Source organism: Labrus mixtus, chromosome 20 (genome assembly GCF_963584025.1).
Source record: "Labrus mixtus chromosome 20, fLabMix1.1, whole genome shotgun sequence".
Lineage (NCBI taxonomy): Eukaryota > Metazoa > Chordata > Actinopteri > Labriformes > Labridae > Labrus > Labrus mixtus.
The window spans coordinates 8,882,539-8,896,114 of record NC_083631.1 but is presented as its reverse complement, the minus strand read 5'-3'; the positions used below and the strand labels follow the sequence as shown (position 1 = coordinate 8,896,114).

At 42.1% G+C, this 13,576-nt stretch overlaps 2 protein-coding genes across 5 annotated transcripts in view; one reads left to right on the top strand and one right to left on the bottom strand.

Annotated features, from left to right (window-relative positions):
• The window catches only part of eps8l1a (eps8 like 1a), a 9,189-nt gene extending 272 nt beyond the window's left edge, over positions 1-8,917 (top strand). Inside the window, exons 2-15 of one of the 4 annotated variants that reach the window (XM_061026601.1) lie at positions 206-234; positions 618-735; positions 871-929; positions 1,544-1,679; positions 3,712-3,800; positions 3,899-3,973; positions 4,042-4,190; positions 4,279-4,488; positions 4,745-4,853; positions 4,956-5,096; positions 5,200-5,338; positions 6,340-6,502; positions 7,544-7,676; positions 8,421-8,917. In XM_061026601.1, coding sequence (XP_060882584.1) covers positions 618-735; positions 871-929; positions 1,544-1,679; positions 3,712-3,800; positions 3,899-3,973; positions 4,042-4,190; positions 4,279-4,488; positions 4,745-4,853; positions 4,956-5,096; positions 5,200-5,338; positions 6,340-6,502; positions 7,544-7,676; positions 8,421-8,492 — 1,593 coding nt within the window. In that variant the 5' untranslated portion in view covers positions 206-234 and the 3' untranslated portion in view covers positions 8,493-8,917. Of the gene's footprint in view, positions 235-617; positions 736-870; positions 930-1,543; positions 1,680-3,711; positions 3,801-3,898; positions 3,974-4,041; positions 4,191-4,278; positions 4,489-4,744; positions 4,854-4,955; positions 5,097-5,199; positions 5,339-6,339; positions 6,503-7,543; positions 7,677-8,420 lie in introns of all 4 variants that reach the window. The other 3 variants (XM_061026598.1, XM_061026600.1, XM_061026599.1) reach the window with 3 other exon arrangements.
• A 1,085-nt stretch (positions 8,918-10,002) lies between these two features.
• nme4 (NME/NM23 nucleoside diphosphate kinase 4) lies at positions 10,003-13,201 on the bottom strand. The gene is made up of 5 exons (XM_061026602.1): positions 12,935-13,201; positions 11,988-12,118; positions 11,816-11,917; positions 10,815-10,927; positions 10,003-10,658 (listed from the first exon to the last, which is right to left on the bottom strand). Exons 1-5 carry the CDS (start codon positions 13,071-13,073, stop codon positions 10,538-10,540), a joined length of 606 nt encoding a protein of 201 aa, XP_060882585.1. The 5' UTR covers positions 13,074-13,201; the 3' UTR covers positions 10,003-10,537.
• Positions 13,202-13,576: the final 375 nt, after the last annotated feature.

Genomic DNA, 13,576 nt, shown 5'->3' with positions numbered 1-13,576 from the left:
TGTGTGTGTGTGTGTTTGACAGGTTCAGCCTGTTAATAAAAGAGAGGTGCTTTGTGTCAGTAATGTGTTACTAAAGGGAAACTTCTGAAACAGAATATTTGATTTTTAAACATTGCATGAAGATTTTTCTTTGCACAATCTGCATTTAATATGAATGTGTTAATGTTTTGATAAGTGAATGCAGTATTTTCTTCTTCGTTGGAAGACGAGGATCGACAGCAGAAAGGAAGGAAGGTAAAGAAACAGATGTTTGTCATGATCTCTTCTTTTTATTTTTAACAGGTTGAGTGTGTTTGGAGGAGTTTTGGAGGTTGTGTCAGCTGCATACCATGCACTCTGTGTCAGTGGTTTTTCTTGTCGTGTGTAGCTGCATGTGAGTGTGCAGACCGATTGCTCAGCATTCCTACAATGAGTCGGAGGAATGTTGCAATTTATTGAGCACTCATTCATCATGTTTAAGACCTTCAGATGAAATCAAGACGAGCTGTCGTCATCATTAATTAAAATCTTTCACATTGCACTTCTAAAGTTTCTAAATTTGAAACAGAAAAAGGTCACATGTGATCTTCTTAGGAGCAAGGTTTGATATGAATCATCATTGATTTCACTCACAACAGATGTCTGCCAAACCTCCTCCGGTGGTCAGAAGAAAGCCCTCAGGCGTCCGAGTCATGATGCCTCCAGGAGAGCAGCTTCCTTCAGGTGCACTGCCCGTCTACAGAGACACAGGCAAAGGTAAAGATCATCTGCTGTGTGAAAGTGTGAGCATGTGCCACATCCCGCTGCTTGCAGCTGACCTTAAAGTACTAGCTTGTTGCTTTTCCATAAATCTTAAGTTTTCTCTCACTGTTTTGTTCTTCCTCCACTCAGAGAACGGTGACACTGCAGAGCCTGACCATACATCTCTACTGAATGCCGAAAGAGAAGTGGTATGTGATCTAAAAATTAGTTCAAGTATTCTTTTTTTAATGTGTGCAAACTGGGAGTTGAGCCTACAAATAATAAGTCAAATGAGATGTCATCCTGCATGAAGAAGCTTAAAGACAGCATGTATGGAAATCCCTCAGTGCATTTGTCAGATTTCAAAAGTCAATTTCCTGTGCTAGGAAAACATTTGACTTGTTAACTAGTAAGGTAAATAAAAGAGTACATTTATGCCCTTAGTTCACTTTAAAGATTCATAATGTCTGATCCACTGTATCTGAGAATGCAAGGGAATACAGATTTTTTGGAGGGAAGTAGTAAGATTAATTTTCCATATAATTTCTAAACCCATTCCTCTGAGTCCCAAATTCTGCATCTTGGGCCTACATCCTAAGTATTCATGTTTGGGAAGATATGAAAGTATGGTTGATCTCCTATTTCTTTCCTTTCTACTTTGCAAATGTGTATACATGCTGTGTGTGCAATACATAGAATATGTTAGTAGGTCTCAGCTCCTCTTTGTATGTTGTTGACTCTCTCAAACAATAAGAACGGTTCAGATCTTAAAATCGTGTTTCGGGGGTCAATGGTTCAAACTAACAGTCGATGTGTTCATCAGGAGATTCTGAACCACTGTTTCGACGACGTGGAGCGATTCATGGCTCGTTTGCAGCAGACGGCTGAGGCGCAGAGTGTTCTCAACCAACGGAGGAAGAAGGGAAGCAGGAAGAGCAAAAATAAAAACGGACAAGCTGGTGAGAGCTGCTCTTCAATTCTGTCAACTAACCTCTGCGTCTCAGATAATAAAGCAACCCTCAGGCATCAGTTTAATTTACTACCCTCTTAAGTCACTAAGGACAAAAATGTCCACTTCCAAAAAACTGCTATAAAAATAGAACAGATTGATATTTGTTCTACTTTTTTCTGCATAAATCTCTTAAACAACTTCAGCCCTGCTCAAAACTACCAAACATTCAATAATGTTTAGGAATTTAACCCTTTAAATGCCAGTTTTATTACATGATTCTGGCATTTAAAGGGTTAAATTCATAAAAACATTTGCCCAAATGGACAAAAATGGCCATAATGATGCATACGGGTTACACTGCCCGCTGAAACTCTGCTGCTGGCCTCAAATAGATGTAAAGTGGTCAGATGAAAAGTGTAAGATGGTTTTAGATGTGGATGTCCGGAAGATCAGCTGAAGGTCGAGGAGGAGAGATGCTTGATGGTGACAGAGATTGGTGGATGACGGATGCTCCTGGCAGACTGGAGATGAAAAACAGTCGCAGGAACGTGGAGACTACCTACTACAGGAGTGTCGTTGTAAATGTTGGACGCAAGTCCGCAGGCAGGCTTCCAAAAGTGACGTCGAGTAATTCAGAAGATTCTTGGGCCACTGTAACTTTTAGTTCATGCTTGAAAAATAGTGCACAATTTACTATGAGAGTTAAAAGTTCCTTCCACTGATGGCACCAAAAGTCAAGAATAATTTGCTAATTCTTCAAATATTTACCAATGGCGTCTGAAACGCTCACAGTTGCTCTCTAAGTTGACCTGAATTCAAACAAGCTTCCCTCACGCTGCCTTCATTCCTTGGGAATATCATATTTACTAGTGAAGAGCATGAAAGCACCTCCAATGTCATACCGATGAGTGGGAAATTTGATGATACCAGAGCTGCCGTGTTGTGACATTTGTGTGACATTTTAGGGCAACAAAAAAGGCTGAAAGCTTGGAGTGCGTGTCGTCATTATGATTGCATAACTGGGAAGTAAGATATATCCGATAAGCACCTGAAGGCAGCATATACACCTGGCATGCAGTCAAAACATTCATACCCTTATTAATCAGCAGTTAGCTCCTGTTAAAGTACAAATAAGATTTTAGATTTTTTTTCTGTTGAACTGTGATATCAAGAAGGCTTTTTTTGACACCATGTTGTTTTAATCATGGATGGTTATTCCCTGATCTGCTGAGGCTTGAAGATATTTGTCTATCTTTGCCCTTCGTTAGCATGACCAGGGTGTTTCTCGATCAATGGCTATGTGTGCAGAGACCAGGGGCATGTCCAGAGGGGGGGAAGGGTGGAATGGGCCCCCTTTAAAATCTGATTGGTTACCCCTAGTGCCAACCCCCAAAAATCCTAAACTGTGATTGGCCTTTTGACCTTTTGGAGGCGGGACTTGTGTTAAAACCGGCTATTCAGGCTGCACTTCTTTTTGTCGCTGCAACAAGCAGTTTTATTTAAACATCATTGTGCAAATTTATTGCTTAAGACAAACTCTGTGAGCCGCTCACACACAGGAGCAGTACTCGGATGAGTCAGTACCCGTTGACCCACCCCAGACAAAAAAAAGTCTGGACACACCCCTGACTGTGACAGGAGTGACCCAAAGTAAAACCAAAGGCATGAATGTATGAATGTGTTAATACTGAAATAGAAGAAAAGATCGTTATTAGTCACGTTCTCTGTTTTGTATTTCTTAGAAACATGCTAGAACAAGCACCCCACACCTCCACTTGAAGACTGTTTAACAGAACTCTTCTTGATCATTTCAATATCCTTTAATTCCTCTGTTCGGAAAGTGTTCCAACATGCTGTTTAAGTTCTTAGTTTGACATTCTTGAAGACTTTTCAGACACACATAACAAACAAAACAGATGAGTTCACGTTTGTAAACTGAATGTATAAAAGCAACATTAATCGTTGTGTAGTTATGGTTCTTGGTTTTGTCCTGTTGACTCGTTTGGGATGTAGCTTTGATTGTTCTCGTCTGTGTGCAGATGATCTGCTGACCTTGAAAGCTTGCCCTCCACCCGAGGAGGATTTTGTGGATATCTTTCAGAAAATCAAGTACTCCCTCGGTCTGCTGGTGAGATTACACTAGTCCTGATGAAACACTACATGACATCTGAAATGTATAAGAACATTTTAAATGTTGATGTGAATGCACTTATCTGGTTCTTTCAGGACCGTCTCAAGTCCTCCATCACACAGCCGGACGCACCAGAACTTCTGCACCACATCTTTGTGCCTCTGAGATTGGTGAGTGTTTGTGTTGAGTCATTATGTGCGTCTCAGTCTCTGTGTGATACTGACTCTGTACTACACAGCTGGTGAACACCACTGGAGGACCAGCGTTAGCAGCCACAGTGCTCAGCCCTGCCATGACGAGCGGCGCCGTCTCCACGCTCCAGGAGCATCTGACTGAAGAGGAGAGGGGGCTGTGGACTTCTTTGGGGCTCAACTGGACTTCCCCCTGGTCTGTGTGTTTATGCACAGAAGTGTAATTCTTGGTTTCAGAGTTTCTTGTGTTTCTCTGACAGATCCTTTCACCCTTTTTTCCCAAGTTCACACCTCGGTGTGTCTGTTCCTCCATACACGCCTGTCTTCCTGGACGGGTGGCGGCCGCAGGCTTATGACTCAACAGGCCAGCCGCTGGAAGATCCCATCGAGTCTCAACACAAACAGGATGCTCACAGCGAACGAAGGGCGGCACAGACTCTGCAGGAACAAGCTCAACAGAATGTGGAGAGTCGTGGTCAAAGCACCGATGATGGGTGAGTCTGCAGGGAAGGAAACAAAGACAAATCCCCCTTAAAAACAGATAAAATATCAAGGAACATTCTTGGATAATTTACGGTTGAACTCAATTTAAAAAGTGTCACAGAAAGATGCACATTCATGATTTTATAGAAGGAATGACAACACAGGAGAAATTCTTAAAAGCGGCAATTAATGGCCGTTTAAATCGGTCATTACTGGTGAAGATTACTGGTCTCTGACACACGTTCTTCTTTGTCATTGCTTTTCCAGAGAAGATACCATGGTTCCACACGTAGGTGAAAGACTCTACTGCTGCAGTTACGACTTTGTGGCGAGAAACAGCAGTGAGCTCTCTGTGCTTCAAGGAGAGACACTCGAGGTACCTGAACACACCGACAGTGACCCGCCTTGTAAAAGATGACATCATGCTTAGAAGGCCGCTCTGATTTGTGAGTCACCTCCTTTTTTTTGTCTTCTTCAGGTAATCGAGTCGTCAAAGCGATGGTGGAAATGTCAGAATCGTTTTGACCAGATTGGATTTGTTCCCTTTAACATCCTGGAGCCTCTGTCTGCCCTGAACAACACGGGGAGGGACAACCAGGTGGTCCGCAGAGAGTCCAAGGTGAACTACAGACACAGCACACACACACACACAAGGTTTTGTCTTGGTCTCGCTTTTTTTTCATGCAGTCTTACAGTTTGTATACATTCCTGCTCCTCCACAGAAGAGGCCCCTTTCCCCTCCGACAAAGTTCTTCTCTTACGCTCCAGCGAGTCCGGATTGGAACGGTCCCATGAGCCCGCTGCGACCACAGAGCATGCTCTTACCATCGACAACACTGCAGGGAGAAGACGACGACCGAGGTTAGAAATCAGCGATAGAGTATCATCACTGAAGAGCAGCTTGGTAGAAAAATCTATTTTTAATCTCAGAACTTCCACTCAACCTGCAACATGTCAGACATGAATAAATAACAAAGGTCAAAGTTTGAGGAAGATGCTGAATCAAGCCCAAAAATAAATATTTCCAGGTGTTTTTTTTAACCAACATGTTAGTGCATCTGTGTATGAAGACCTCAGGGTTGCCAAATGTGTTTGTGTAAATGTCAGATTTCAGAAAATCAAATATTCCATCTTAAATCTGGTGAGTAAAATCTGGTGGGTAAATGGTTGATAGTAAGATAGTGATTAAGGGAGGCAGGTGAGAAGGTAACAGGAAGCAGGCAGGGTCCAGGAAGGAGTTACCAAAACTTAAAAAAAAAAGAAAACACAGAAAACGAGTACTGAGTACTGAGGATGAGCTGGAGACTAACTAAGGGAACAGTCCTGTCTGTACGGGATGAAGATGATGAGGGAAGTGCAGACAGGTGAGAAGAAGAAGAAGAAGAAGAAGAAGAAGAAGAAGAAGAAGAAGAAGAATCAACTGGTGTGTAGATGGAGGCAAAGTCAGGGGGCACCTGGTGGAGACATGGAGAATTACAGCAGATTTTAGGACGAGGGAAAAAGTGACAGGGGAAAAAGAAAGAAAACAGTGCTCTTATATGTCACTTAAGTGCTGCTAAGTACGGAAGCCCTAAATGAACATGCATCAACACATTTCATTTAAATCAGGTTTTACGTGATGAAAACTTAATTTGAGATCTCCAGGAATTAACATGGCATCACGAGAAAACTAACGTTGTTATCCTGACATTACGAGGTAAAAAGTAGGTCGAGGTCTCGAGAAAACAAATAGAATTTACTCGTTATCTTGGAAAAACTGTTTCAGGGCGCACTCACACGAGGCCCAGTTGTCCCGTGCCGTGCTTAGGCATGATTGATTGTCAATGCAGCATGTGAAGTGAAGTGTTGTATTCTGTTTGCAGTCAATGTCGTGAACGATGAGCTCCTCCAGCGATTGGCTGGGAGAAGAGGCTCGACTCGTCCACCAGTGGCCCCCCGCACAGCCGACACCTCGACCCCCCTGAACTACCACTCACCTGCAGCGGAGGTGGAGGCGTGGCTTAACGCAAAGGGCTTCAGTCAGCAGTGAGTGTGGGGGGGGGTGGTCCTGCTTTTGAAGGTCCCATATTATGCTTTTTCTGGTTTTATATGCTCTTTAGTGTGTTTTCCAAGTGTCCTGTGCATGTTTAGGCACATCTATGTGCAAAAATTCAAAGTCTGCGGAAACGCGGCTTCTCCTACCTCCTCCTGTTAGCTGTAGCATTAGCTGCATGTAACGCTCGGTTCTAGCCCCCCTCGATAAAAATGTGTCAGTCCGACGTCATTGTCAGTGTGAGATCACTGATCTAAGCCCATTGGCTCGTTGTGGCAAGCCCTGCAGCTCATGTTGAAATTTCCGAGACGCGTGCTGAGCAACGACAGAGCGGATCGGCAGACCAATCAGTGCAGACTTGGCCCACGTGGGGTCTAACAGTGTGGGCTCAACAGAGTGTAGCTGACGGACTCAGAGCGTAGAGGGAGCAAGGAGGAGCAGTACATGAAAACAGACACTTTTTTCGGACTTTAGCTATTGTGAACGTACAAAAGTAGGTACATAGATTAAATATACAAACCCCAAAAAGGGCATAATATGGGCTCTTTAAATCACTTGTGAGAAAGTTACTCACATCACGCTGTATTTCTATTTAACACACTTTCATATTTTACTAAATGAAACCATCCAGGAGAAAGTTAAACTAGGAAATCTTCTGCCTTCAGTGAGCTTTAGGACTGAAGAACAAGAAGAAAGGGAACTCAATCTCCTCAGTGATGGAGTTATACATGCAGCAGATGCAGCCTGCAGAGTCAGTGCTTGATTTCTTTAAGGCTCAGTAGCGCCCTCTATTGTCAAAATATCCTCCTTACAATTGTTTATGTATGACAGCTGTGCTGAGAACTGATTTGAGTTCCTGAAAACAGTGAGCTAAAAGGACATGAAGGGGAATGTTTCAAAAACTTAACCAACTTAAAGTTTAGATATCTGTTACTACGCTTTGAACAGCTGGATTATTCTGTTTGAAAATCAAAAAATAAGTAGTTTTTTTTTAACTCCCACACTGAGTTTGTGTCTCTTTCCTCCTCTCTCAGGACCGTTCAGAGTCTGGGCATCTTAACCGGAGCTCAGCTGTACTCCCTGAATAAGGAGGAGCTCCGCACGGTGGCACCGGAGGAAGGTGTTCGAGTTTACAGCCAGATCATGGTGCAAAAGGCCCTACTTGAGGTTTGTCCTGGCCTGTGTGTTTGTTGGCCTATGTATATGAGAGAGAGAGGATATGCTTTGTTTTTTTTGTTTACAGTCTGTTGTTTGCTCGGCCTTGACCTGCGACGCCCCTGCGTCATTTGTCACATTTACTGACCTACATTGACAAACGATTATTTACCTTTCAAAAAGCATGTTAGCTCCCGGAGATCATTCAGGTTGACAGTTTGAGTCTGGAGGTTTATAATCTAGTAAAAAGAATACTTAAAGGTTTTATAAATGCGATTTTTCACACTTAAATGTAATATAAATCAAGTATATCCTCTGAAAATAACTCTGAGTCATGACTGTCTACAATGGGTGTAACACCCGAGTCCCACTGTCTGTGATGTTTTCAGAGTTTTCAGAGTCCTATCTTCAGTTTGTTTACATCGCCCGGATGGCCGGCTGACTCCTCCCCTAACGTATAAAAGTTGTTTAATTGAGGGACTAGAGAAAAGAAGAATAACATACTGTACTCACTGCTTAACTGTGTTTCTAGATCACGCTCATTTCAGGTAAATTTACATGCAGTGTGAAGATATGAGCATAATAAAGATCGCTAGCATTAGCATGCTAACACAACAATGCAGCGCAAGTTGTTTTGGTTTCATGCTGGTGCTCAAGGGCGACACCTGCTGGATCAAAAAAAATCGCATATCATCGCCTTTAATGCAGAGATATGTTTGATTTTTAAATGACTCTGTGTTGTGCGTCCCTCCTCAGGATGTGCGTAAAGCCACAGAACTGGAGACGGTGATGGAGAAGCAAAAGATGAAGATTGGCCTGAAGTCGTGATCAGAGGGTGACATAACGCGAAGGAGCTCCCAAATGTCCACTGATATAGACATCGATCAAAGATCAGTGGAGATAGTTGAAGTATTTCATACACAGCTCAGACTCCAGGGAGTGACGCTGCAGAGTGACTTTACTCTTCTCGATCTCCACCGTGCATCAGAAACATCACCAAAACGAGCCGTGTTCAAATCGAAGCTCGCTCATTTAGTCTCTCACATTGTGAATTTATTTTTAGACATTGTGGCTTTTAAAATCACCAGTGTTCATAATATTGTTTTTGCAATAAGAACGAATGCAATCATCAAACGTAATCACCTCCTGCTGATTAGTTTGATGTGTTCAAAATGGACTGAAACAGCTTTTTAGAGATATTTAAAATATAAAGAAATGTGCATTCTAATAAAAATGATGAAGACTCAACAGAACAGTCAGACTTTTTATTGAGTCAAAGTTTGAATGCTTTTACATCAGCCTGTATTTAAACAGTGTTGTTGTTGTTGTTTTTTGCATCCAGATGAAGACAAAAAAAACATCAAACTTTCATGATTACACACTTTCATTACCGACTCTGTGAAGTTAAAGGCAGGGTTGGTAATTTTCTCCAGATCCACTTTTTAAGATTTTGGTTGAAATTGTCTTTAGGTCCTGACAGAAATTAATAACTCATGTTCTCTGAAACAGGAATGAAGAAAATCCGTCATCTGTAGCAGTTTGTAAGCCTGTAAAAACTTCCACCAATGTCTGTCACGAGCTACCAATCTGAAGAACCAATCACAGGCCTCCCTGTCTCCCTGCTCGTTCTCTAACCCATGCGTGCACGAGCCCACACTCAAAGCGATGAGCTGAGGACCGCCTCTGGACCAATGGCGCTTGTGCATGTAAGTGAGGGGGCGTGGCTTTTGAGGGCGCACAGAGGGGAGGGGGTGGGTGCAGACGGAGCACTGAGGGAATGCTACTTTTAAAATCATGCTAGTTTTTTTAAAATTACCAACCCTGCCTTTAAATTGATTTCTGACTCTGTATTTTTCATTGTTATAATATATCACAAGGACAAACTAGTAATAAAGCATTTTGTGCGTTTTTGTTTTTATTACTCTGAGATATTTGAGGACAATTCAAGTTAAATATTCACTCTGTTTTAAAACAACACAACAAATAATTTGTTGAATAAATCAACATCAAACAGCATATTAAATATCATTCTTTTACAGCTTTGCCTAAATATATTATATAATGGTGCGTTCCATTTAACTCGGATCTCGGAGCTGGGAATGGCGTCACACCCGAGTTAACTGCGTTCCAGTTGCGAGCTGGCAACAAGTCGGACAAGCAACATGGACGCCTCCAGGAGTACGTTTGTTTTGTTATCTATATCAGGCGATAACAACTATACGGGATAGATTAAAAAGTATATAGTGACAGCTTAAACGTTACTGCTGATGCACGTAGCAGCCATGTTGGATTTTAACTTTCCAGGACAGAATATTAACTTCGGGGGGGGGGGGGGGATTGTTGATTATACTTTTTCAGATTGCATAATGACAATTAACTCACTTTCTCTTAATAATCAGGAAGACCTAAACTTGGTTTTCATGCGACGTAAAGTCACTTTAAACTGAATGACTGTTTGGTGTATCAAGAACACTGCACATCTGGATGACTGTAAAGTAGAACACCCCGTTGAGTCACCCATTTAGGCTCCACAGGTGCAGACATGTGGATACATCTTTTTTATAAATTACTGCACACATTTAATCCTGAGACTAAAGGCGAGCTGATCCTAACGTGGCTGTTCACTGAGACATTTTGAAGTGTAGGTTATCAGAAGTTTCAAATTGAGTAAAATAGACTCTCACTTATTTCCACATAAAATATTTTTCTTTCTAGTGTCGGCACATTTTCTGAGGTAAAGATCTCGGTGGGAACATTAACTTTGACTCGTCTTTTATCCATCACTGTAGTGTCACATACAGAAACAGAGCTCTGAGCAGCGGGAGAAGAGGTAGAGTCACTGAGTCTCACTGCCGATCGTCTGTCAGCGACCTTCACAGCTCACAGGTGAGGCTCTGGTCGCAGCAGTCCCAGTTCATCAGCTCTTTCCCCGTAAACCACAGCTGGATCTCCCTCTGCGCCCCCTCCAGGGAATCACTGGCATGAACCACATTCCTGTAAATGATCAACACACCTCATTAGTTATCTCTAAATCCCCCCCCCCAAAAATCACAGTAAATAGCTTTACAAGACGCTAAAGTGTCAGCCTCACAAGGCTTTTTCTTTAATCCTTAAACATGACACATAAAAGATCAAATAATGACCAGTTACCTGCTCACGTGAAAGCTGAAATCTCCTCTGACTGTGCCGGCCTGGGCCTCTGCAGGGTTAGTATGTCCCACCATGAGACGGGACGCCTGCACCACTTTGTGCCCTTCCCACACCTACACAAGAAAGATTGAAAATGTCTCTGTTACTATGGGAATCCTGGCAGAGACAAGCTGTGATTGGACATATATAATTTATTTATTTTGTTTTTAGAAACCTAAGTTGTCTCTGATTTCTAAATCGCTTTCTTAATATATATAAAGGTTCATATTTATCGGACTGTTTGTCTTCATTGATGAAAAGGTTGCCCTGTGCAGTGATAGAGAAAATTGAGGATGCAACCCATCGTGATGCTTTGAGATGCATCGTGATATCGAATCATTGAGACAATAATCGTGATTGAATCATGAAATCAGTGAAGATGCATAGCCCTACAAAACAGCAGCATAATAACAAACAACAATTACATCAATCTATAAAGTATGAACATTCAGCAGTAAAACATGAGCATACACCATAGGGCATACAAAGGTCATAAGATCCTTAATTCTAGTTTCTTCCTTTTTCTTAAAATCTTCTGAACTGAATCAGCGCCCCAGTTTAAGTTTATCTTTTTACCCTGAAGCTCAGACTGAGCTGAAGGAGCGAAAACATAAGAGCTCTTCTTCCAAAGTCAGATTGTGGAAGTCCATGAGACTGACGGCTTCAGCCTATGATAGATTTAGGAGTCAGTAATGAACATAAATAAGAAGACAGATCGTGTAGTACGGCCTTATGATGTTTCATCCTTCAGTTGCATGAAGAAGACAAAACCAACTTGTGATCCAACAAAAGGACAAAACATGTAAAGTGTATGTAGACTTACAGGATTGGACCTTTAAAAAAACAAAACAGCGCACTCAGTTTATGTCTAACAATCGTTTCCTTAAACATACCTGTCAAACAAATGCAAAGATATAGAGCAGACAGGATGTCCAATACAGAGAATGCAGAAAAGCACTCACCATGGCAACCACGGGTCCTGATGACATGTATTCCAGGAGCCTGGGAAAGAAGGGTTTCGACCTCAGCTGGCAGTAGTGCTGGGTCAGGAGATCCTCCGGCACCTAAACAACAGAGACAGTTAAAATCAGAGAACAGACACATCACGCCGGCTTCATTTCACACGCCTCTCACCTTCAACATTTTCAGGCCAACCAGCTTGAATCCTCGCTGCTCAAACCGCTGGATGATTTGTCCAACGAGACGGCGATGAACTCCATCTGGTTTCACAGCTATGAGAGTCCGCTCCCTCACATCTGGAACACCTGATGGGATGAACAGTAAAGAACTTACAGTAGACTCACTCCTGTTGTTTTTGCTTCTCACAAAGTGCTAATGTTAGAGACATAAAAGTACAAATATTGACAAAAAGACTCAAACACACTGTTCTCAACTTTGAGACTCAAACTCAAATGAACTTCCTCATCTGAGCGGAAGTATACATTTTCTTTGGGTTAGTTGGTTAGTTGTAGTTGCACACAGAATGGCAGCTTGGTCCCTCACTAGAAGATAATGAATGACAGCGTGCACACAATTACATGTGACCCACCACGAGAGGAACTCAATCTACTGGCATTTCATTTTCTAACTCTCTTAGATTGTTAAAAAAAAAGCGACTCGGTAACAGGAAAGATGGAAGCTTCATTCTGTTTTGACTTTTGCGCACGTTTATTTTGTTGTTGTTTTTTTTTTTTTTTTTACGCACACCACAGCTCACCGCTCCTGACACCCACATCACCTCCACTATCTTCTGTGGCTCTAACCTAGTTCTAGTTCATGACCCCGACAGTTTGGCAAACACATTTGTTTTCCTCAAACGGCTCCGAAACGTTTGGAACAAATAAATGTTGCGCATACGAATCAAAGTCTCATTTCTCTCCGTGCCAATAATCTTTCACAGGAACGTCTTTTTAAAACTCTAATCACTGAAATGTTTCTCAGCAACACATTAGATTATCTAGTCGATGTTTTTTTTCAAGGAGATTCACTTACTTTTATTCCTTCATGAAAAGAGAAAATCGTACAAGAAGTTTCTGAAAGACGAGAGAAGGTGCAAAAGTCAAACCGATAAAGTGACTTACTTGATTTGCTCCTGCGCCCTGAAGCAGCGGCAGCAGTAGTAGTAGTAGTAGTGGGGAAACCAGACAGCACACCTTTAGTGGTTTCCTGCTCCCTGAAACTAAACTGTTGTACAACTCTCCTAAAAATGCACCGCTGCATCGTGGTCTTGTTTCATGAGCCTCTGGAGAGATAATCAAACCTTTTCGATCTCTGCTCACGAGTCGTCTGTCCGTTCGTCCCGGTCACCTCCCTGAATGTCGCTCACACTGAAATTAACTCCACTGATGCCAGACGTGTCTGCTGTTTCTCTTCTTATCTACTCAAACATCGACATGTTTATTCCAACAACGACAGAAGTCTTGCACTCCTCAAAGATTGGGCTATATAATTCGATTTTAAAGTGGCTTCTCAGCACCTAAAGAAATACACTTTTTACTGACTTGCAGAAAACACCTAACACATGACAAGGCCTGAAGAAGTTCTGTGAGATTGAAACATTGCTTTTACAGTTAAAGTTGATGAGAGCTTTTAGGGGTAGTGTGCAGAACCTTTGGTGATTCTTGCCTTCAGTTTGATTTTGGAGCCGGCACCTGTTAAAAGTTTTCCCTTCACCTTGTTTTGACTTCAGCAAAACACTTAACCCACTCTTCAGATTCAAGAAC

Coding starts and splice junctions, on each gene's coding strand:
- nme4 (XM_061026602.1), bottom strand. CDS start 13,073: ATGCAGCGGTGCATTTTTAGGAGAGTTGTACAACAGTTTAGTTTCAGG. Junction 12,119..12,934: donor AGGGCGCAGGAGCAAATCAA/GTAAGTCACTTT, acceptor TCATCCCATCAG/GTGTTCCAGATGTGAGGGAG. Junction 11,918..11,987: donor TTGGCCTGAAAATGTTGAAG/GTGAGAGGCGTG, acceptor TCTGTTGTTTAG/GTGCCGGAGGATCTCCTGAC.